Here is a 25,871-nt window from a genome sequence, read left to right on the forward strand (position 1 = left end):
TACCTTAAAACTGGATTACTTGGAACTTCTGCTATTAGTTTTTTATTTTTAATTAATATTTTATGTTTTAATTGTGACGGTGATGGTAATAATGGATCTTCACTATAATCAGAGTCAAAAAGAAATTTAGATACCAATTTTTCACCGAAAATTGCTTGAAAAATGTGAGCCATTCTTGCTTGTTGCTGCAATGAGCAATGGTTTTCTATTGATAGTATGACGGGATATGGTGAGGCAACAAATGCAGATCTATTAATAGCTTCGACAACTGCTCTAAATGGGATTTTAGTTGTGAAAGTATGACCATGATAAATTACTGGGGTACCATCATCACCATCCCAACAATCCAATTCGACACAGCGGCAACCAGTTAGCAGAACCTTAAAATAAATATGTCAATGTGCAATGAAATTATTCTAATTTTCATTTTGAAATTTTCGAATGAATCAAATGTCTTACTTGACTGTATAGTTCTACCGAGCTTTCACCTTTCAATTGATGACCTGTCAAATAAGTGTTATGTGAAGATGCTATGTAATATTGCGATAGCGGACGATCCATGTTAGATGTTGATTGTATGACATGTTCATTTACGAAAGCATAATTATCTTTATCCATCATATAGCGTGCAAAACCTTCAAAACTTAAACAGTTGTCTAACCGTAATGTTTGATCTGGTTCATGACGCATTATAATTGCTTTAACTTCATCATCTGTTTTGATTTCCATTTGACGAGCCTCGAGAAATTTTTTCAATGTTGATACAGTTATTACTTGATTGCTCGCTGTGTCAATACCGGCACAGTTTGTTAATATACTAGATGCAGCTATGGCATCAAAAATTTTTTTTTGGGCACTTTTTGCTTCAGTCAGTTCTAAATCTAATGAACTGTTGCGAGTGAGTAAACCTGCAAAATGTGGAACGTTTTTATAAATATTAGATGTAGTAGTAGTTTTGGTGGTTGTTGTATTGTTTTTATTATTATTGTTAGTAGTAATAGTTGTGGTTATAGTTGGAGTAATAGCTGTCATTGTTGTTTTTGGTGTGGCTATAATTGGTTGTAATCGAGATATTTCATCATCAATTTGATTAATGTCGTAAGTAAGGGCTCCACTGTTATTATCATTTAAGTTATTTAGATTACCTATTTTGCGTTGGCCGGTTACAGCGCATAATTCTGGTGCACTTCGACTTTTTTCTGAATATAAACGGGTACGATTTTTACGTGTCACAGACAATTGATCAAATAAATCACGCAAATCCTTACGAGCTAATAAACTAAAATTTAAAAGAAAATATATTCTTTAAAAGAAATTATCTCGAGCTTATCTTATAAATTTATTTAATGAAGTAAGTAGTGAAATAAATTGAAGTAGTTACATATGTATATACATATAAAGAAAGCACAAGTGACTTTACAAAATCCTACAATAAAAACTTTAGGAAAAAAGCAATAAAAAAATTAGGGTATGTAAAACAAAAAAACAAATTGAAGTTTATACTTTCAGAAAACGTAAAGAAAGGGAAAAATCTCAAGTAAGCTAAATATTGGAGCAATATCAAAAAAAATTTGAAGCTAATTAGGTGTTACGATAAAAAAAAGTATGAAATATGTTAGAGCAATCGGCATTTAGAAAAAGAAGTAAAATATTGTAACACTTTAAATCAAAATAATTGTTTTTTAATAAAGTAAGAGAACAAAGCTTATTCTAATATTACAAATAAAATGATTGCATGAATTGAAATTTTTAGGAGATTAAAGCAAACGGAAACATAATGAAAGTATGAATTCGATTTATTTGTAATTTAAAAAGAATGCATAGTTGCATTTTACATTATGCTGAAAGCTGCATCACATTAATTAATTGATTTTGAAATTTATTATCTTCCTGCAATTTGTATATTTATCCGAGGAAAATTAATACTCGTGTATCTATTTTATCATCTGTTTAAATTTCAATGAAAACGTTTTAAAACTGCAGACTTACCTGAAAGAACGAAATAGTGCAATAAAATCTAAAAAATCCAACTGTGTTTCATATGTTATAGATCCTGCCCGCAGGTTCCTGTTCGGATGTTGTGTTTCTGATCTACTTGGTTCTTTTTGTTCTCTAATTGATTGTGGTGTCATTTGTTGAATTTGGCTAGACGAATACTGTTGAAATAATTGATCTGAGGAACCATTACGATCTTTTCCACGTATAAAAGGTCGTGCAGATTTTGTTGTTATTTCACGTATAGTTTCCATGGATTCAGCGGCCATTAATCCAAGCCCACTACTGCTATTACTAATACTATTGCTGTACCCACTACTACTGCTCGTTCCACCGCTACCACTGCCTCCTCCCCCTGTTGCTTGACTTAGCAAATTGACAACGGAACGCTTTTTCTTAATTTTTATGGATTGTTCACGTCTTATGCTCTCTGAGTTCTCTTGTTGTTGAGCGGCTAAAGCTGCTGCGGTTGCACCAGTTTGAGACCAATCTCTACCACCAAACATACGTATTGCATCAGCGGCTAATGGTTCTACACAGTAGCCATCTTCATAATATAATTGTAAATATTGTTCTTTTAACCACATCATTGATCTGTCGGCAAGACGCTGTTGACGTTTGATACCGCGTATTATCCAGGTTAAACCAACAAACCATAATCTAAGAAAATAAATTGTTTTTATGAATAATAAATATTAGGAAGTACAGATAAAATTGATATATACCTGCACAATAACGGTGGGCATAATAGGCACAATACTCGATTATCACTTAAAGAATTACCATATAATATTGAAACGCAGCATTCAACGTGAGTCAAACCGAATCGTTTTCCGGCTGCTAATAAATCTGCATCATATTCACGATTTCTTGAACCCATTGTAATTTCTTTAACATTTATTAAATCTAGGAAACCTTCATCGATTGTCTGAGACATTGGATCAAAATCTGTTTGGTAAATTAAAGGTTTGGTCATCATACGGTTTGCAATTAAATCTTCGGGGTTGATAGCCACGTTAAATTCTTGCTGAGTTTTCAACCTTCGCCATGATGGACGATGCCAGCTAACCATTGAACAAGAGCGCTCTAAACGAAAAAATTTATAACAAGAACGATCTGAGGGAGTTTCTGGTTCCCACAATACGGCAGTTGTACCGTGATGCATTATTTGTAATAAATGATGATCAATTTTGTGATGTATGGATGATATTGGTATCATGCCTACACCATGATCATTTGGTAGTGGTTGTACTGGATTATAATTACCAATTTCAACTTCATAATCTTCTTCATGTTCATTTACTTCAGTTTGATAAGTTGCTATAGGTGTCATTAATTTTGGGCTAAATGCTGATGTTCTTAAAAAATCTAATAAACTTGTTGATGATTCTTTGCTTAAGGCATGATGATGTTGATGACATTGATCAATGTGATCCATCACAGCTTGTATTCGATAGATCTGATCTTGATTAATCAGACCTGATGATCCCATTTTTGTAAAATGTAAATCTTCACCATTATAATCAGATATGTACTTCAATTGAGAAGAAAAAACCAAACTATTATTAAAGAAATTTATATATATATATGTACGTATACATTGCTTACCAATTGTCTACAATTTACTTTACCACTCGAATTACTAATGTTGCTATTTGTACTGCCGCAATTAATAGGGTTTTGATTCGAGCTAGTTAATAAATAATTCGTCGTCGTTCGATAATCGAATGGTCCTCTTAAATTCGTTTGTACACCACGATTACATGATTCTGGAGTTGATAAATTCGCACTATTTGTTCGATTTGTATTTGGTTCGATTTCAATAAATGTTACTGGTGATGTATCAATTGATGTTGGTAACTGATGCATTGCGTAGGCAGCCGCACAAATACCACCCGCTACACCCATACTTGGATGTATTATACCAAGATTTGGTGCTAATGATTGTATTAAAAGTTCTTTTAAGTCTTTTAAAAACATTTTATAACACGGAACTACTCGACATTCTGGTATTGTTAAACCACGTGTTAAGGCCTTTTCGTATTCAACAGATTCTAAAGCGGCTGATAAAAAATCTAATGCAGGAATCTTTCCTTTATCAGCAAATGTTGATATTAATTGCTTTAATTGTGGTGACCTGGAATAGAAATATAATTACCATATTTAAAATGTTTGCAAGGAAGTAAAATAAAAAAGGAAAAAAATACTAATGCATCATTTGTTATATTCGCCGTATTTTTTTAATAATATTTTAGATGTTATAATAAATTTCTAATTATATTACAATAATTTAAGAAGCCTAAACTGTGGCAAGGTGGTTAGCCTCATAGTTATTTGAAAATGAATGTAAAGCTGAAGCTACACTAAAAATAGTATAATAGATCAAATCAATTATTTCATTCTTTTAAAATATTCTTGTAATACTGAAATCGCTGTATGCTTCAATTGTGATTTCAAAATCAATAAGTAAATATTTGATGCCAAAGTATTAAAATCTAGAGATTCTTAAGATTAATGTGAAAAAGCAGCAAGAAAGAAAGCATTTGAAAAATTTTAAGAAAAATAAAAAATTTCGCAATAATTTTCTCACTTTCTCTTTTCGGATTGAATTTGTAATTAATCAATCATTTTTCTTTTTTCAATTAGGTCTGATTGAAATAATCTCAACAAGAGTAAATATGTTCGTTTAAATTCAATTAATTAATTTATTCTCCTGTGTTATTTCAGTCTTCTGATTTTATCCTTAATAATCCTAAATATAGTCTGTTTGCACTTCATAGAAAGTCAATTATGACAAGTGTTTTTTAAGTATTTTTTTTTTATACTTTTCGGAAGTGAAAATTTCTGTTATTTTTATAATTTCCAGTTAAATTAACCTTATAAATCGTGCAACTGATTAGTGTCGTTTGAATTCTTTGTTCAGAATTATTTCAGATTTCAGTGCTTTTCTCGTTTTTTTTTAAATTCAATAAAAGTGTTCTAATTTTTTTTTTCACTTAAAATTGATTTATTCAGATAGAAGCAAAATAATTGAATTCAATTCGTGCATAGTACATTTATTCTTACATATACATATTATGTATATTATGTAGATAAATTAATTAAATTCGAGAAAAATATTTTTAAATAAAGTGTTAATTGGAGGTTGTTTTTAGTTTCTTCAAATTTCTATATGAGTATTTAGATTTACTAATTTTAGTAAATTTTTTAATATAGCTTTAAACATTAATAAATAGCAATATGCCTGTAATTTAACAGTGAGTAAAATTTGAAGGAAAATTGTAGAATTTGTTATCATTAACAATGACAGTATACTTTACGTTAAATCCAAATATATGTATGTAACGTACTTCCTTATATGTATGTAACGTACTTAAGTTTGCATTTCAAATACTTTTCTTATTGGAATTTTAAGCAAGAAGTACGTTTTTTGTGTTAATACTCTACTCTTTCTCATAGTTACTTAATTTTAGTTTAAATAATTTTTGGCCTTCTTTGTTTGAAAGTTCAAAAATTCAAAGCATCAAAATTTTTTAAATTGTTTGTGTTTTGGCACAATTTATGAAAAAAAAACGAAAAACACGTTTTTCTATTTTATATTTAAAAAATTTAATTTAATCCAAGGTTAAATAAGCTTTAAATTAAATAGCAATGTAATATAAAATTTAATACAAAAATATACTCGTATAACAGTATATATAGTTAAAATTATAACAAGTAGCCAACAAAAGATATAAAAGAATTTAAAAGATTTTTTAGAACGAAAAAGTTTTTAATCACGTCCACGTCAAAGTTTAGGCCATTTTTAAGGTGGATAATTACAAGAAACGACAAACAATAAAGAGGGAAAAAAGTGTTTCAAGTGAGAGTGGAGAATCGTTTATGGTTTATTATTCTTATTTTTAAAATTTAGAAAAAGAAAGGCACTTATGTTTTTTTTGTTCTGTAAAAGGTTCACTTGTCTAATTCTTTCATCGTCTGACATTAGCAAGTTTTCTTTTTTTACGGACTGTATTGTGTATACAATAGGTAGGATATGTGATGGCAACAAATTTTGTATATCGAGTTTTCGGTGGGAATGCACTTCTCCATAGTAGGGAAGTGTAAATAAACTATTTTTAGCAACCTGTCGGTCTGTCGGTCTGTGTGTGCACACGTGTATCTCAAGTTCTGCTGAACCGATTTTGATGAAATTTTATATGTAAGTTTATTTCCACCATGGCACGGATTGATCAACTTTTGGGATATATCAGGCCTCGGGAACTGCACTTTTTAGCAGGCCTGTTTTACATTTTTGAACATTTTGAAGAAAATATTAAACCGATTTTCTTGAAATTTCATATATAAGCTTTGCTCGACCGTCCGCAAAAATTCCTAACTTTTGGAAGAAATCAGGCATCAGCAACTGGACGTTTAGTACAGGCCAAATATACATTTTTGTGTGTATAAAGAGAAATAATCAACCGATTTCATTGAAATTTAATATATGAATTCCTCGTATTAAAACAATGAACATATAGATTTTTTAGAGAAATCAGGACTCGAAAACTGATTTGCGGGCCGATTTTACATTTTTCACCATATCTACGGAACGAATTGATTAAATTTCTTGAAATTTGATATTTGAGTTCTGGTTGTTACCGAAACTAACTGGCGAGCATTTCAGGGAATTCGGGTAGCACAAAGCGAAACTCTACTAAGAGCCAAATTTACATTTTTCTAGGTATGTTAACTATAAGCTTACTAATGTCCTAAAAATTGGAGAGAAATATTTAACAGACATTTCTATAATATTCTGTAACTTTTTCACTTAACTAGACAATACACATTGCGGTCGTTTATGTGCTGACCACATCAGATTTTTTTTATTTTTTTTTTATTTTCATTTTTTTTTTAAGAAATCGTTCAACTTAATAAAAAATTATTTATTTTCGCATTCGTTTTAATAATGTCTTTAATGTCCTTTTATTATTCATTTTCTTTTATTGTTGTTTTTAAATTATTTTTAAATTATTATTTTTTATTCATAAGTATGAATATACATATATGTATGTGTATAAATTTGTTCCGTTTATTCTCCCGTTCACATGTTTTCACTTTTTTCCTTAAGCTTTTTTTAATTGTCAATTTTAAGTTTATTTTTTAAATATGTAAAATTTGTCTTTTTGTGTATGTAAATATATACATATGTGTATTATAATGTGAGACATTTATAAATATATAAGATAAATAGAGTAAGTCATACTGAGCAAGTGGTTTAAAAATGAGCAAATTATTTATAAAATCAATGTACTATTAAATTAGTTAATCATTATTCAGTTCATTGATTTCAAATCATTGCTTGTCCCCGATGACAAAAAGACGTTTCGTGAACTTTTAGACACGAATCTCTACGGAAACTCTTAGTTTGCTATTTAATATGAAAACACATGAAACAGTTGCCCATTTAAATGTAATTTTTATTACATAAATGCACATTTTTAGCACTTTTCTCCCAAGTTTCCAAGCCAGGACATTACCAATGATACTGTTTTCCAAATCCACAATCGATGCCGGTATCTTTAAAGAAAATAGTTTCACATCAAATCAAATTGTCAATGAGTATTCCTAAATGTGAAAATTTTTTTTTTGAATATGTTGAATAATTCGATTGAGAAAACATGTACATATGTACATGTTTGAAAGAGTTTCTCCATGTTAAAATAGAGAAACCAAATAATTTGATGACCAAATTAAGTTGATTTGACGTTGACAACTGTTAAGAATGACAAGTGAAATGTCAAAAGTAAAAGTAAACATCATATTAGACTAAATCTATCATTTTAATCTAAGAGAAATTTGGTGAGAGTTTACACATTTCACACCTTTATGACAATTTTTTGAGAGGAATTTTTTAACTGTTTTTGACAGAATTTTTTTTAATAAGAAATCAATAAATAAATTTATTGATTTCTTTTTTTAATGAGAAACAATAAATAAATTGACAATTGAAAAAAAAAGTCTGGGCAATTGTTTTTTTTTTTATTTCGATTCCACATTAAATTTTCATCAGATTCACATTTAGTGAACCTAGAGTGCAAATTTTTGCTCTACAACTAACGCTTTTTCTTTTACAAAAACACTTATGTTTCTTTAGAGACAATACCAATCGTATTTGTCCATGGTTTGATTATCTTTCTGAACGCTACCAAAATTAAAAGCGGTTATGTGCATTTCTTTAGTCGAAATTTCATTTATATAAATACCACCTTTTTTTTATGAACTTTTTTTAATGTCACAAATAAATCAGGAAAGTTACATAAGTGTCGTAATTTTTTTTAAATTACTTTTTTTTAAAAAAAAAAAAAGAAATTTAATTTTAATTTTGTGTTTTTTTAATTTTTTTGCGTAAGGAAATTTTTTTGTGCATCTCTTCTATGTATTTGTGTGTGTAGGTGTACGAAATCATTTAGTGAATTAAAAAGCAAAAACTTTGTTATGGTGTAAAAAAAAAAAAGAACAAATTTCGTATAAAAGCAACTCAAAAGGATAACTTGGAAATAAATAATAAGAAACGAATTTACTGTTCACTTCTTCATTCCCATTTCTGTAGTTAAACGTTAGAAAGACTGCGATATAGCTACTATTGTCGTTATTGTTGTTTTCTCATTTTGTCTTACAATTTTGGTTCTTGTTTTTTTTTTTGCTGTTTTGTTCGCTTCTAAAGTTCTTTAAATATTTTTTTCTTTTTTCTCTTTTTAAAATTTATTTCTGCTAGAGATTTTTTTTACTTTAAATTAGTTTTTGTCTTAAATGTTAGAGTTAAGTGGCGGCTAGCGAAAAAGTAATAGAAATAATCAGGATAATAAAAATACAATCAAAATTCTTAAAGAGTTAATGCTTTAGAATGGGTTAAGAATTTCTTAAGAAAAAACATTCAAATATTTTTCATTTTTGGACTTCAAAAGGTGTAGAAATATAAAATGTTACAGTTTGTTGATAAACAATTCGGTAGAATGAAAAACGAATTGATTAAAGTAAAAAACAAAGTGTAATAAAAGAATAATAGAAAATTTCAAGATAATAAATGTGAGGGAATTTGGAATGCGAGATTAAGAAAAATTGAAATGGAGGGAAAATTTTTATTTTGCGATTTAAATTCTTTTGTAATAAATATTTAAATTATTGAAAAATTTTATTCCAATGTAATAAATTTGTCACTGTTTTTTGTTTAAGATTTTAAATCAAATTTGCTATTAAAATGATAAAGTAAATTTAAAATTTTTATATAAATTGAAATAATTTGATTTTGTTGACTTTCTTCCTAAATTGCAAAAACATTATTATTGCATCTGAAACAATAAAACTATCATTTGATTGCTGACAATAGAAAATTATGTGAAAAGTTTTGAGTAACTTTTATAATTGGCTTTTAAGATAATTAGAATTCTCAGCGTCATCTTAAGCAAGGAAAAAAAATTGGATGACTTCTAATTGCACTATTTTCTTGTTATGTCAACAATCTCCTCAGTAAAAAATTAAACCATTTATGTTTGCGGATGACTTGCCAATGGTTTACAGCGAAGAGTCCTGTCAAGCACTTTAACATGCACTAATTTATAAAAGTGGATGAAGTTACAAAAGCTTATCATCAACACAAAAAAGTGTATATTTGTGTTTTTCAATAACAACCGACGAATATCTTATATGGGAACCACATATGTATATAAACGAACAAATGAAGAAAACAAGTCCTCTGCACCATGAAAGATCCATGAAAGCTTAAAACAAAGCTATAAAAGACCTGTATGGCTACGAGAGAAAAACTTTTACATTTGAATTGTATAATAATAAATGTAGACTACATACCTTCATACGAGCAGTATTAGAAATAAAATGAAGAACATAAAAATAAACGTGCCTATATTAAGGCCAATATATTTTAAATTCTTATGTCTTCTCGTACTATCGGATTTATATGTAGATTTTTAAACTTATATACAAAATTTGACTTGTTTTATCGATTTGAAGTATACATGCATAGTGCGAATCAATATTAATACCGCGTCATAAATTAAAATAACACACTAAGTAGAGAGTATATACTCCTATAATAAATCTATATACTTCACTTTATTTTACAAGGAAGTGGTTGGTTTTGGTATAGTAGTTGAAAACGTTCGTCAATTTATCATTTAATTTTTTGTAAAACATCATATAGCAATTTAATTTGAGCTTATCACAATATTTTGTACGACCTTTATAATATATAGCATACTTAATCTATTCTCATTTAAACATTATTGTATACATACACTTTAAAAAAATAAAACCAATATTTTGTTTGCTCAATATAATAAGACCACATTTTTCACATAAATAATTTACGTCGTCTAGGTACCTTAAATTTTCTAACTGAGTATAAAAGGATCATGATTATCATTTAAGTATCATAAATTTTATGACAAATTGGAAAGAATAAATATTTTCATATACAAATAGTCGTATGTATGTGTACATATAAGTTATAAAAATGAAATTACCATTTTTATGTGGTGTATTTTTTTCATTCAAGTATAAAATCTACGTTCAGAGACAAAAAAAATGAAAAGTGGCGGGGAAAATGTATGTGTACATAAAAACCTTAAATTTCTGTCAAATCAACTTAATCCGTGATGATGTGTTTTTTAACGAAGAAAAACCAAAAAAAAAGCATGAAAATTAAACTCCTTTTAATAATTTTATATATGTATATGTATGCATATAGATACCTATATATACATATATCTAAACTTGGAAAATAGTAAAAGAAATTCTTATTTTTATGTCTGCTTTAAACGTAAACAAAATTTATACGTTTGAAAGAGATAGCAGGCCGGAGATGGTGAAGATGATTTTGTGATGCTGATGAAGTATAATGGAATAAAAATTTTTAACATATTTTGTCTCTCTGCTATTTTCGTTCTTTAGAAAGTGGAAACATTTTTTTTTCTATTTTAAAAGCTATTCTAACTTCTTTTAAATAGAAAATATTTGCAAAACTTTTCATTGTTTGATGGTTTTGTTTTTTCTAAGTTCTTTAAAAACAAAGTTTCAACAACGTTAAAAATGATGAACAAAAAGTGAGAGAGAAAAAAACAAAAAAAAAACAATAAAATAAAGAAAGCAGTCACTTTTAAAACTAAGTGTGAATAATAAGAAATAAATGTTACCAGAATGCAGAATATTGTAAGTATTATGCATTATTCGATAATTTAGTCGATTCGTTCGAAATTTAACCCGAGATAGCGAAAGAAGAAACCAGCAACAGTTGTTTTATTTTAAAAATTAGCAATGGTAAACATTAGATACCAGTTTTAAGGATTACATTGGTTGGGTTTGTGTGAAACTAAGAAAAATTTTCGTGGGTGGCTAAATGAAACTATTTAGTTCAAAAAACTATTTTAAAAAGAATCAAATTCAGTTCTCAATCAGACATCTTTGTAATGGTTCAGACATTTTCGAATTTTTTGGAGCTTTTACTACTAGGAAAAAATTTTAGAGGTTTTGAAGCCCTTAGCCATTAAGAGATCCATTACCTTGTTTGAAAACTATAAAGATGCACTTTTATTGCGGATGTATCAACAAATACAATTTTAGATTTAAATTTCCAAATTCTATAGAAATACATGAAAATTATTTGTTTTGTTTGGGGAGAAGTGTAGTATTCCGGCGGTATCACAAGGGGCCAGAATGGCCTCCCTTTGGAAAATCACCTAACCTAAAAGGCTTTTCGACCGAAATATACAATTTTTATTAATGAAGATTTAATAGGCTTAAAATTTTTATTAATGAAAATTTTAATAGGGTTATTGTTTGTTTAATTAGGCTCTTGTATAATATTTTAATAAATGTAGATTTTATGTTGTTTGAATGGCAACTGCTTCATTTTGATAATTTTATATAAGGGCGTCAAACCAGTTTAAAGTTTAAAAATTAAATATTCCTATACTTTTTAAAATTTTCTAGACTTATAAAACTTCAAGCTCGGGTATTAATTTTTTTGGATTTAAAAATGATTTTAAATAAAATATTTTAAGATTTCATAAAATTTATTCAAAAATTTAATAAAATAATTCCGCATTTGAAATTAAATAAAACTTTTGAGTAAGTCCTGATTTTTAATGCGAAATGTAACTGTTCAAATAAATCGTTCCTAGTTGTTAATTTATAAACAGACTTTATTAATTTTGCCTGAATTGAATACAAAAACTCCTTTTAAATTTTTTGTTTTAAAAATTTTTATATTTTTAAATCAATTTTTAAAACTTTAAGTTTTTTGGAAATGATTTTGTATATAAGCAAGCAAGAATTTAATCAAGGATAAATTTCCAATGAAATAAAACGATTTATAAATCTCGTGATTTAATTTATTTAAATTTCATTTAAATTTTACAATTGTAAAATTTGTGAATCGATAAATTCTTGATTCAAAAGCAATTTTTATTACCAAAACGTTTTAAATTCTTAAGAATGCAATAAAATTTAAAGTTCGCAATTTTTCAATGAAATGAAAATATTATAAGAGAGGAACAATAAACATAAGAAGTGTTGAAATGTAAGATAAAATTTTCTATATACATAAAATTGAATATAAAAAATTTATTTATTTTTTCGGTCTGTTCCGTTTTTAGGTTTTAAATTTTGGTTTTTGCTTTTTTATATTGTTGTTATATTTTAAAAATAAGATGGAAATAAAAATAACTTGAACTCTTCTTTGTTAAGGAGAATAGATTTTTTTTGGTGAAAACTTCACTCTCCTTCACTATAAAAATTAATCACAAAATTCTTTTCGCTTTATTTATTCAATTTTCTTAAATGCTAAATTTTTTATTTAATTTTGCCTGTTTCTTTTTTCCAACTGCATATTTAAGCATACGGTGTGCATGTTTAATAAATTAGATAAAATTGCATATTTCACGGTGAACTCATTTTAAAACCTCTACTTCACAAATCAATCGAAAAACATGTACGCATATTATAATGTTTTTGTTTACCACAGTAGGAAAAATTACAAAAAAAGATCCAGTGCACAAAAACAGCACTGAAAAACCAAAAATATTTTTAATTTTTAAATTTTGTTTTATTTTCTAAACACTTTGTTTTAATGCGCCTTACTTTTTTTCGAAAACAAACATAAAATGTATGTATGTGTAAGAGCAAAAAGTAGAATGGAGAGCATAAAAAATTATTACCCTTGCCGTTTCCATATTAAAATACTTAAAAAAAAAATAGTAAAATGAAAAAAGCAAATTTTACCTGAAATAAAACAAAAATTTTAAAACTCACTTGAGATCAAGACTAAAAGCAAGTTTAGATTAAATAAGTATAGGATTTCTGTTTTTCGGTTCCACCGTAATTGTTCCCTTCATACTCAAATAAATTTTTCATTTACTTCTTACTTAGTTTTTTTCACGGAAATTAGTATGAATTATTTATAGCGAGTCATAACTAAAATTGTACTTTTAGAGGGTATACTAGTTTTAAATCTTCTTTTGTAAAGTTAGGAGGTTTTGCATTCATAACTTTAATGATGCTGGTCGTTTGATACAATTTTCGAATCTCTTGCAATGTTTATTTAACTTATGTTGTCAAGTCGTAAGTACAAAAAAGAATGTCACGACACGATTGTCACATAGGTCGATATCTCCGTTACCAATGAATCTCTTGAAATGTTTATTTAACTTATGTTTTCAAGTCGTAAGTACAAAAAAGAATGTCACGACACGATTGTCACATAGGTCGATATCTCCGTTACCAATGATATCAAAACTTTTTCAAAAATTGTTGCTAACAAACCTTAAGTTGATATTAAAAAATAAACACATGATTCTAAACCATTGGTTCTAGAACGAAATAATTGACGAAGTGCACAGAATAACAAATAATGTAGAAAAAGACAAAAGAAAGGTTTGTAATTTAAACTTGAGAAATTGATACCTTTACAATTCGTGGAGTTACTTGAATCATATTTAACAAGACGAAGAATTATCTACGCTTAAAGAAATTGGAGCTAATGTGCCTCTAAGCAGTATTCTGGGTTCTCTATTACGCATACTTTATATAAGTGATTTGCCAGAGTTGTGGAATGTAACTGTGGCTACATTTACCAATGATACAGCAATATTGGCAATAGGACCAAATGTTGAAGAATTGACAAAAAAATTGCAAGAAGCAAGTAGTGGTATACATAAAATAAATGGAACATAAAGGTGAATGAAGTGTTAGCAAAAACCCACGAAGTACTTTAGATTTCAGGCTTAGATATGGAAAGAACATGTTAAGAAGAAAACACATATAAAGTAAATACAAACCCTCTAGAATGAGGTGCCTCGTAATATGAAACATAGGATACGATTTGAGCGGCATGTGAATGTTGAGACCTTTCGACTTTTGAAGAAGCTTAGAATAGAAAAAATGTAAAGAATGAGACCTCTCAATTTGGTCTAAAGTATTGATACGACACTTCCATGCCTTCCTTCACTGCATATATCAGGTGCGTTTTAGTTTGGATTAAAGTCACCCACTATGAATAGGTCTGACGATGATTTGTGTCCGCCTATATTTGTTTGTCGATAATTTTTTGTGTACAGAAAAAAAAAAGTTTTATTTTTGTATCCTAGTGTTAAGAAGGTTGAACTTCCAATATACTACTTCATTTTCATACATTGAAATTATACAAACTTTTTATTTGTACAAATGATAGCATATAGCAAAAGTTTTGTGTTTACTTGTTATGACATTTTTTATATGAATACGCGATGATGTTACTTTGTATATTTTCATAATGATAAAAAATTCAAAAACCACGAAATAATGGACAACCAAATGTATAGCACATTAAAAGAAGTAATAATTTTCTTTGAAAATTTTTACTAGTTTCTACTTTTGAGTTGGTGTTGATGTAAAAAGGTATATTTTAGCATGGAGGCTTTAAAATATAAAATTGAAATTTTAAAGTCTTAGAAAAATGTTCACATTGTATTTGAAATTATTGTCATTAAGCCTATAGAATTCGATTGAAATTTTAAACTTTTACAGATAAAATACGATTTTTATTTTATTTTTTAACTTATCCTAAATTTTAATAAACAGAGTATTAAAAACTTTGGTTTGGTTTATTGTTTTGGTTGTGGGGTGAGATTGCACCGCGACCGCGTAGAATGATCTATTGCCCAACCCACAAATCTGCTTAAATCGCTTCTAGCCATAATCACCCAGAAGCTACGAACCGTAGTCCCGTAAGACTTTTCGTGCGCTCCGACAACCTCCTGTCTAATTTTTTTTTTGGTTAAAAATCAAATTAGTTTTTGAGCTTCGCCATATATTTACACGTTTTCACAAAAAAATTAAAAGACAAATTTATAATAACATTTAAAACATGACAGTATACAGAAAAATAAAGGATTAAATAGTATGAAAGTAAATTTAAGTTTAAAAATAAAAAGACCAAAAAAAGCAAAATGTGATCACCGTAAGCATCCGCCTGTTTCATGTTCTATTTGCAAAAAAAAAATTTTGTTTTGCATACATCCGCATGTATACATACATACACATACAATAATAATACTTAAAATTTTGCTGTCATTGTAAGTAAAAAAAAAAACAATTTTGTTGACTGTATTATTTTAGATTTCCTTTCATTTTGAAGAAACAAAATTGTTAATGGCATTTTCCAAGAAAGGCAAAAAATTTAAGTAGTATTTGAATGTAATATAAAAATATACTAGCTAGCTCTAATGTTTGTTAAATATGTTTCCTTGTTTGCGTGATATGCAATTTTTATACCCGTACGAAGGTATGTTCCTTACCGTTTTGCCTTACCGTTTCTAACGTTAAAACATAAAGGTCTGAGATATAGATTCAAGTGTATGTTTTTGATTAGCATCCGCTGGCCTCAATGATGACTCAAAAAATAATTGAGCTAAGATTCCTCAATTTGCCAAATTACCGTATTTAAATTGGATATGATCGGGTTACTGGCGCGAGTAGCTGCCATACAACTTAAAAATTTATTTGACTATATTTCAGAAACTATAAAAGCTTTGGTACTCAAATTTCACACAAGCGAATATATTTGTAGGGCCAATGTGTTTAATAAAAGTCGTTGAAATTGTTTGGTTCCATCTGGTAGCTGTCATGCAACTTCAAATGTTATTTGGGTATGTCTGAGAAACGGCAAGTGCTGTGGCATTGAAATTTTGCACAAGCAAATATATAAGTACGGCCGATGGGCTTGCTAAAAGCCGCTGAAATTTCTTTGCTCCTTCTGGTAGCTGCCATACAACTTGAAAATTATTTGGCTATATCTCAGAAACTATTGAAAACATTGTACTGATATTTTGCGTAAATTTATATGATAATACGGCAACTTAGAGTGATAGTCCGTTCTATAGTCAGGCATGACATATTTATTCGCGCATAGAATAACAAATTTGTACGAGTATCACAGAGTTGACACGGTCAACTCTATTTTTTTTCGTTTTTGAATATTTTTAGGTAAAAAGGAAAAATAAAGGTTCGTTTTCTAAATAGAAATGGAAATTTTTTAAAAAAATCTATTTAATTTTTATACATATTATACTCTTATCAATATAATTTTATATATTTGTAGAAAATTCAATGAAATTTTAAAAAATTCAAAATCGAAATTCTTTGTGACTAATTATCTAATAATTTTTTATCATTATAGCTGCCCTCTCTTCTGATGTTATGTTTTCTCTATTAGATAATTTAATATTATGTTAAGTTATTGAAATTTGTATTATGTGACTATTTCATGTAAACTGAATAAATATATACAGCATGTAAAATGCTGGTATAAATGAGTACTGATTTACTGAGTAAATTTTGAATATGTAAAATGTTAACGTTATAACTTGTGTTATTGAGTAAATATTATTTTCTTTCATTAAGAGAGGACACATTTTTATTTTGGTGACTTGCAACTTGCAAGTAAAGCAAAATATATAATACAATCACATGTTTAAATAAAAAAAAATTTATGTGTGTAAAACTGCATTATTATTTAAAAAACTTCATAATGTGCACATATTATGCATTATATATGATATTTTTGGCGAAGTTAAGCTTGACATATTTCATAAAATTAATGCTATATACGGTTGGTAGAATCTTATACTTATTTTATACCCTGATCCTTCCTGAAAGGTACATTTACTTTGGTATGGAACCACTTGAAGGAGTCCTCTCCGGTATGGGCATGTATATATATATTTTTGCTCAGCGTAAAATTCTACGCTGATTTGGACATGTCCGTCCGCCCGACCGATGTACGATAATTCAAAAACGACAAATGCAATCGACACTCAACTTTCGCAAGTTGTTTCTTTTCTGTCAAGCAAGGCTACTATTGTAATTGGATTCGGACAACGGCTTCGGGTAGCTGCCATACAACTCAAAGAGGTATTTTTTAAATATTTCACAATCTAATAAAGCTATATTAAATTTTGTATACATGTGTCCAATTATATTCTACATATCCTCTGAAAATTTCACTGCATTGGCTGCACTGGTTCAGGTGGCTGCCATACAACTTTAAAAGTTAATTCGAGTAATTTCCATTAAACAATGAAAGTTAACTCTAGATATTTCAAAAACAAATTTTTATACTCAGATTGTCAATGTGCAGGGTATAATTCAGTGGGTTTATACCGACTGAAACGTTTTTACTTGTTTCAGTTTAAAAATATACAAGTAAAGTGAAAATTTTGTTGTTATTAAAATAAACTTTATTTTTTTTAGAAGCTTAAATGTAATTAGTACAAAAAGGATATGACATAACAGTAAACTATATATTAATATTGGGTGCATTTTTATAATTGTATTTGCTCTAGTATAATATAGTTAGAAAAATGTAATTTTTCGGGCTAATAAAAAAATTCCTTATGTATGGGAACTGAAGTACAAAAAAAAAGTAATGCATAAGCTCTATGGAAATATTACTGTCATACAACTTTTTGTGTTTTTATTTGCTTATGTTGTGAGTGATTATGACAACAATATTTAACTTTCATAAAATAATAGTAGAATAAACTTTTATAGTTTTTTGTTCAATTTTACATTTAAGTAAGAATGAAAGGGTACATTTTTGACAGATTTCAAAACTACAAAGTTTGTTATACGTTATAATATAGAATAGGTTTAATAAATAAACAGGTTAGATTGATTTTGCTGGTGATAACACAGAAGTCAACCGGGGAATTTTATTTGAAATGACACAAGACAAGAGAAGCAAACCTCAGCTGGAAGGAGAAATCGAAAAAATCTGGGTAAGGCGGATCTATATATAGATTACTGATTTTTATAAAAAAAATCCAGTTAGATGATAAATCTTTATCAAATAAATAATTAAAAATCCCAGTACCCATTCCTACCCAGTTAGGTGTAGATAGCTGATTGAAGAAAGTAAGAACAGCGTTCTGCAGACTATTACAGCTATGAAGAAGCAGCCAGATATCCAGAGCGATCAAGCTAAGAATATTTCGGTCCTATGTTAAGTCTGTTTTATTGTATAGCAGCGAAACTTGGCTAACATCAATCAAAACTTGTCATCCAGAATTTGCAAGTATTCATCAATAGATGGTCCAGAATAATATGCCAAATATACTGCCCAACATAAGCAACGAAGATCTTTACATAATAACTGTCCAAAAAGATAATAACTGAATCAAAAGGTTTAGAAAAACCCCAATGCCCCAAGAACACTTGGTGTAGATCTGTAACTAATAGAACTAGAAGAATAAAATCTAACATGGGATCAAGTCAAGCAAATAGCAAAAAATAGAACGAGGTCAAGATGTGACGTGGAAGTACTATGCTCCCAAGTACAAGTAAGGACAACAAAAAAATAAAAAACAAAACATTTTGCGATTTGCTATTAAATTTCTAATTAACTCCTGTTAATTAAAGATCTGTGCTTACTTTTAAAACAAATGTAGAATTATAATAAAAAAATCTCTCTTGACATAGTAAAATAGGCATAAGAGAATACTACGTGTGTTTGTTGAACATAAAAAAGGTATGAACGCATAAAATATAGAATGTTACGTGAGTTTTATTACACAGATTTTATACTTCATATTTTATCAGCTTATTGAGTGCTCAATTATGCGTTTATTCACAAAATTCATAATTTTACTTTTTAGTGTTCTGCAAATAGATGATTACATTTTCATGTTACATAAGCATAGGTTTCTTTTTCAATATAACAAAAGTATATTAGAAGACAAAGGATAAAAAGAGACAAAAATTTAATTTCAAATTATAGTGATCATTCGAGTTCAAGCATCATGCGATATGTTTGGCTTCATATTCAAGTTATACATATTATACATACTCGTATTACATATCATTATTATGTGCGTATAAAAATGATTCTGTGTTAAATTAGGGTGTTTTATGAAATATATGTAAATGATAAAAAACAAAAAAAATAGTAAAAGTATTTTTCATAGCGTATTCAGATAAAGTAGAAATCATTGTGCATCATAGGAGGTTTAGTCTTAGAAGTCGTTAGTTTTGTCTTTTGAATTGCTCTGGCACCAAAACAACATTTAAGCAGAAAATATCTCAGGAATCACTTTAATTTGCTATTTGACTCAATAGTAATATCTCATTCAGAGACACTCTATATGTTATGAGAGCATTATTTACTAACTCAACTTTATATAACCAAATTACATTATCATGTAATTTATGTCACTCTATGTTTTAACATTTACTTTATGTACTTTTATTTTAGGTGGGCTATAACAAGTTAATGTGAATTACAATTGTTATTACTAATGTATGTTGCGTAATAATTACATATACATATAAAAATATACATATATGTATATGTACATATTTGCATGAATTTTTTGTATACAATGTGATCCATTAACGTATAAAATAAGAAATCATCCACCCGTGTAATATATTCAGCATTGCGAGTTTTTTTTTCTGTTCGCCGAAATCTTCATGTGATTATTTGTGTTTTTTATATTTTTATATAAAATGGAGTTGAGTATTATCGGAATAGTTATATATGAATGTAACATATGTATGTGTATATATAAATGTATTGTGTACAGAATAATTTGCATGATTTCCCACTGTAAAAATCATTATATTTTTGCATTTGAGTGATTTTTATCGCACTGACTTTTTTTTCATATTTTGGCTTGCTTTTGTCTCCCATTCTTTTGTGGTGAGCATTTTTTTACTTAAAAAGGATAATAATCATATTGTTCCATTGATAATGTTTGCTTTGGGATAATTTACACATTAACTGAACTCGAATAATAAAAAACAAAAAAAAAATTTTTTTAGAATTTTTAGTATTACAAATTTATGCTGATAAAATGTTAGACAATTTGTATATTAAAGGGGATTCTGTTGGTGGTGAGTTTCTTTTTTCCAGAAAAATTGTGTTACTTAAATAAAATATTAGGCCAAATATAAATTTTTTTATAATAAATGGAGAAGATTTCTATGAACTAAAGTGAAAGACCTTTAATTCGTGATTTGAAAACATGCAACACGCATACATAAAATTTTCCATAAACACATACAAAAACAGGAGATGCAACACGCAAAAAAACTCACGGGTTTTCTATTTAAGACCTTTGGACACTAACAAAAGAGAGATCACACAAGAAATCACAATTTGATTTTTCAAAAATTGATCATAAAATCAAAAGAACTCAACGCCTAATATTTTATTAACGCCTGCATATTCCACAACAGTGCTTTCTATTTAGGGTAACAAGAAACAGTTTTTATCCTCATATCTTATCCTTTATTTTATTTTTTATAGACACGTAGTATATATATATATAGGTAAAGTATATGTATATATTCCAAAAGTAAACAATAAAAGGAACTATATACTGTATTTTAAAAATGATAGTACACATGCTTAACATGTGTAAATATTGTCGTCGTATTTATGTATATTTGCACAATTATAACAAAAGTACCCTCTATACATCCTTCATATTGGCATCATTAAAGTTAACTGGCTCTGATGCTCTAGATTTGTGTATTAAGGTATACACAAACGTTTTCATACATACACACAAATTGTATTTTTCTTATAATATATAGTTTTTATTATATGTTGCAGTTCAAATAGGACATCAGAATAAATCAAAAGGATTTTTAATCCTCTTCTGTTCTGAAATTTAATCTAGTTTAATAAATCATTCTTTATTTTCTAAATTTTGTATAGATTTTTTCTACAAAATTTCTGTTCTAGATTCAGTTTAAAAGAATTACCATTTTATATTTTTGGGTTAATAAAATTTTTAACAGAACCTAAACTAATTAGGTGGATTTTGTTATTTATTTTTTTTTTTGTGTAACAAATTTTTAAGGATATCATTTAGTTTAAGTTTCCTCGATTTTATAAAAAATTTGTGATTATTGTGAGAAATTTAAATAAAAGTTAAACTTCATGAATCTATTTTAGAATTAAATCTTTTTCGCGTTCCGAAGTAAGGATTGTGAGTCCCAACTGCAATTTTAATTTCAATAAAAGTGCATTACACGGAAAATTAATTCTGAAGAAAGTTGTAGTTTTCTTTTAGTACTCGTATTTATGCTAGGCTAATGGGATGAATTCGTCTGAAATTTTTTTCGACGGCGTTTTATTGGTCTCAATTTTTAAGAAAAGAGCCTATTCCCATTTCGTTTTCATATGAAAATTCTTTTAAATAATCTAAAAGATAATGAGAGAAAATTTTATTTTTATTAAAAAAAAAATCTGAAGAAAAGAATTTTCTTCAGAAATTTCAAATGTGCTGTGGGCGATTTTCTTTTAAAAAAAGAGAGAAAAAAAAGTGAAAATCTGGAAGGTTGCCTAAGGAAGACTGAAACAAAAAAGTAACAGAATTAAAAAGAAAAACGACGATAAATTTTTTGGGTTTCTTGTTGTCTTATTGTTAACGAAAATTTTCATAAATTTTTCATTTCATTATTATTTTTATTATTATTGTTTTTTTTTTTTTTGAAACCAGATGTGTAACGCGTTTTGTTAAAAAAAAATGATTTTTTTTTTCAGTGTTCACTTTTTTTTTTATTTTTATTCAATTGTTATTTTGTGTTACTTCCATGACTTACATAATAAAATTTTAATAATGAATTTAGGGTTATTGGAATTTTGATTAAGAAGGACTCTTTTTTCTTATAAAATTTGATTCCTTCTCCTTACCTTTGTTCGGTCATGCTGAAAATTATTTTGTTGGAAGAAGAGAATAATATTTTTTAACTCTACTCATACAGAAAGCTATATTGCGAAAGCTTAAGGATATATATTTTTTAAAAAACTTTTTGCTCATCTCCCCAAACCTATGCAACCTATGCAAACGGGGCATCCACCACAGTGTGACTTAGTTGCAGCTACTAAATTTATTGAGTCTTTTAAGATAGCCCTATCATTAGTAGCTTCGATTGAAGTAATGGTTCAAGTAGCTGCCATTCTGCAGTACAACCTTTACAATAATTTGATCACATACAGGAAACTGCCGTTTCTTGTTCGTTTGCTTATCCACTACTGGATGTTTGCGATTACATTGCTAAAGCGCTCCTTGTTCTGTGCGGTGTGTACTAGTTGCCCGATTGTTTGTAGGCCAGTCCATTGCCTGATGTTTCCCAGCAACGACATTTGTTTTCGTATAACACGCCTTTTGCCTTCTATTTTACCTTGCAGGATTAATTGCAGAATATGATATTTTTCGTTACGTATTAGATCACCTATGTATGCTGTCTTTCTATGTTTAAATGTTAATAACAGCTGACGATCACCATTTATTCTGTTCAAAACTTTTGTGTTACTAAATTTATCTAACCACGGTATTTTTAATATTCTTCGATAAAGCCACATCTCAAACGCTTCCATCCTATTCATTGCTGTAACTTTCAGTGTCCACGCTTCCAACCACACGTAACAAAGCGAATGCGACTGCTCAGAAAATTTGAATACCGTAACTGTCGTTTACGACTAATTACGACAGTTGTCATTCCAAAAAAAAATAATTTTTATCGTTGATTCGTTTTTTCAATTGTCGTACAACTGTTGAAGACGGGTATTACAGAGGTAATATAACTCTTCTTTACAATAGAATCGATATAAATATACATTAGTATAAGACTCTATTAAATTTTTCGAATTATATTCAATAATTCTCGTTTTATACATTTTTCTACGTTGCATAAATGAATTCAGTTAAAATATTGCATTATTGCTTTTATTTATATAAATAACAGCAACAAAAAGAGCAGTGAGAGCAGAGAAGATGATAAAAATAATAACATTTATAAATTTTAAAAGATATTTTATAACATAGCAGCTGCAAAATAAATTTCTTGTATAAAAATCTTGATGTAAAAATTGTAATAAATATTGCATAAAGCACAAGCAAATTCCTTTTCATTTAATAATTTAAAATCCCATCGTTCCTTAGTAAGGGTTTCGTATGGATTTAAAGTAAATGAGTAAGAGAATAATATTTGTTTCTTACCCTAAGTAAATAAGTTTAAATTTAAAATAATAAATTTTATGAGTTTATTAAAGAAAAAAAATATTTTTCAAAATATGAGAAATTTGCATACTTTTAGGATAACTTTTTCAAAAAAATGTTTTTTGACTTTAAATGCAAATATCTTTCTACTTTTATTGTGAATTTTATTCAAGGGAGAAACTAAAGAAAACAAGGCCATAACTGTTTTAAAAATTATGCAAATAAAATTTTTTAAATTGTTAGAAAAACGTGTTATAAAAGTTTCGCTATATACAGGAAGGTTAATTTTTGCAATTTATAACGAATCGTTATAAATTGCAAAAATTAACTTCACCATCGAAGTTTAACACAGATCTTCGTGAAAATTTTTTAAAACTTCGAGTGTCGTAGAGCGTAACTTGCTAACTCTAATTGTACTTGTAAGAATGAAATAGCAGACATTTTGGCGAGCCCTTCTTTAGAATACGATCAAACACATACTCGTAGTTAAGTAAATTAAGGAAACAGATAAAAGCGGCCCGGTAATATTATGAAAGGAAATAGAAGCGTCTCGAGAGGGTGTTTTGGAATATACCTAGCATAGGGAGACACAATGGATCTAAAAGGTTGGAGGGGTCGCGATGCTTTGTCATCCAGGTGCACAATTTAAAATTATTTATTCATTGAAAATTTTTCCCTTTTATGTGAGATATGTTTTTGACATACATATTTTTCACATACGCTTCATGGTCCTATCAAAAATTAAGTTATCCTGCCATTAGCATAGAGTGCTATAGATTTCGTAACACAATCACTGATTTAAACGGACAATATTCTTAAATAAAAGAAAGAAGTTGAATGTTACAGTATGATGGATAAATAAAATTTGCATACTTTAAGGATAAACAAATAATATAATTAAAATAAATCTCTAATCTTTTTTTTTCTTTTTTTATATCGTATTTTATATTGTACACATGATTTTTTTTCACAAAATCCTAAATTTATATGCTAATTCTTAAAAATTTTTAATTTATGAATATTTTATAAGAGTTGTTTTTTGCTAGTACTGTTGTTTTGCTTAATGCCCGACATAGATTTATTTTACATACATATATACAAAATCTAGCATTTTGTATGCAGTAATCTTTTATATTACTATCATCATGATCATCATTGTAATCATTATCACCATTGAAAATTAACATTCTGAAAAATTCATCCTAGATTATTTACAAATCATCAAAATCCTTTTACATATAATATTATAAACTGGAATTTTTTTTCATGTGCATAATGTGTATTTATGCATATACTCGTATGTACGTGTATGAGCAAAAATAGCAAAAAATTTTTTAGATAGTAAAACAGAAAGTTTTGTCGAAAAAAAATCATATTTAAAATAATTAAATTTTTACAAGCTGTGAAACTTGTATAAATTAATATGTACATATGTTGGTAAATTATGTAAGTAAAAAATTATGTAAATCTCGATATAGAAGAAAACTTTCAATTGAAACTTTTGTTGTGCGTTTCTGACCTGGTTCCTACTGCTTTACCGCCCTACCCAAAATTCCCGATTCGTTCTGAATGCAAGATTAGTCTAGAATCATAGAGCCTTGAATAAAACATTCAAGGCTCTATAAAAAAAAAATATAAAAATAAAAATTTAGTATCTTTTTGTAAGTTCTCTATAGCGCGCTTATTTTCCGGCGTTCGTTGTGCAGCATATATTGTTTTTATTGATTTAAAAGAACAGAAGAAGTTGTTTATAGGAAAAGACTGGCAAACTGGTAAAATATTGAAAATTTAAGAAAAATTTTGAAAAAATTTTGGTCTTGTCTCGAAACTATATTATATACTCGAATAGTGAATTTAAATTCATAACCACATTAATAGGAAAAACCAGAACTTGAACTCCATTGATTTCGAACGGAACAGAAATGTCATTCGAATGGAATTTAATAAAAAAGCTCACTTGAAATGAACTGAAAATAAATGGAAATAATAAAAAAATTTAGAGGACTAATTTTCATATTCAAATAATGGATTATGTTTTATATAAAATTCTTTCAGCACATTGTACTAACGCGTTTTCAGAAAATTTATACATGTTTAATATTGGTGCATATATATTGCCACGCCGGGCGCGTATTTATATACCTATTCACGTTTATTTATTAATTTAATATTTTAAACGACGATTCTTGCCTTGTTGTATGTAGGTACATATAAAAAGTAAATACGACTATTGTTGAATATGGAAATAGGAAAATGTTAGGTAATATGAACAACCAATCCCTTTTATATACGTATAATAATACTCGTATTCTATTTTAACCTAATTTTGTTTCA

General features: G+C 27.9%; 1 protein-coding gene across 1 annotated transcript in view; it reads right to left on the bottom strand.

Annotated features, from left to right (window-relative positions):
• Window positions 1–25,871, bottom strand: part of LOC129616248 (1-phosphatidylinositol 4,5-bisphosphate phosphodiesterase epsilon-1-like) — a 108,836-nt gene that overhangs the window by 3,249 nt on the left and 79,716 nt on the right. Inside the window, exons 5-9 of the mRNA XM_055531790.1 lie at window positions 3,604–4,132; window positions 2,721–3,529; window positions 1,990–2,655; window positions 460–1,279; window positions 4–380 (exon numbers count right to left, since the gene is read on the bottom strand). Coding sequence (XP_055387765.1) covers window positions 4–380; window positions 460–1,279; window positions 1,990–2,655; window positions 2,721–3,529; window positions 3,604–4,132 — 3,201 coding nt within the window. The remainder of the gene's footprint in view (window positions 1–3; window positions 381–459; window positions 1,280–1,989; window positions 2,656–2,720; window positions 3,530–3,603; window positions 4,133–25,871) is intronic.

The sequence above is a fragment of the Condylostylus longicornis genome, unplaced genomic scaffold (assembly GCF_029603195.1).
Source record: "Condylostylus longicornis isolate FDR11 unplaced genomic scaffold, ASM2960319v2 ptg000163l, whole genome shotgun sequence".
NCBI classification, from domain to species: Eukaryota; Metazoa; Arthropoda; class Insecta; order Diptera; family Dolichopodidae; genus Condylostylus; species Condylostylus longicornis.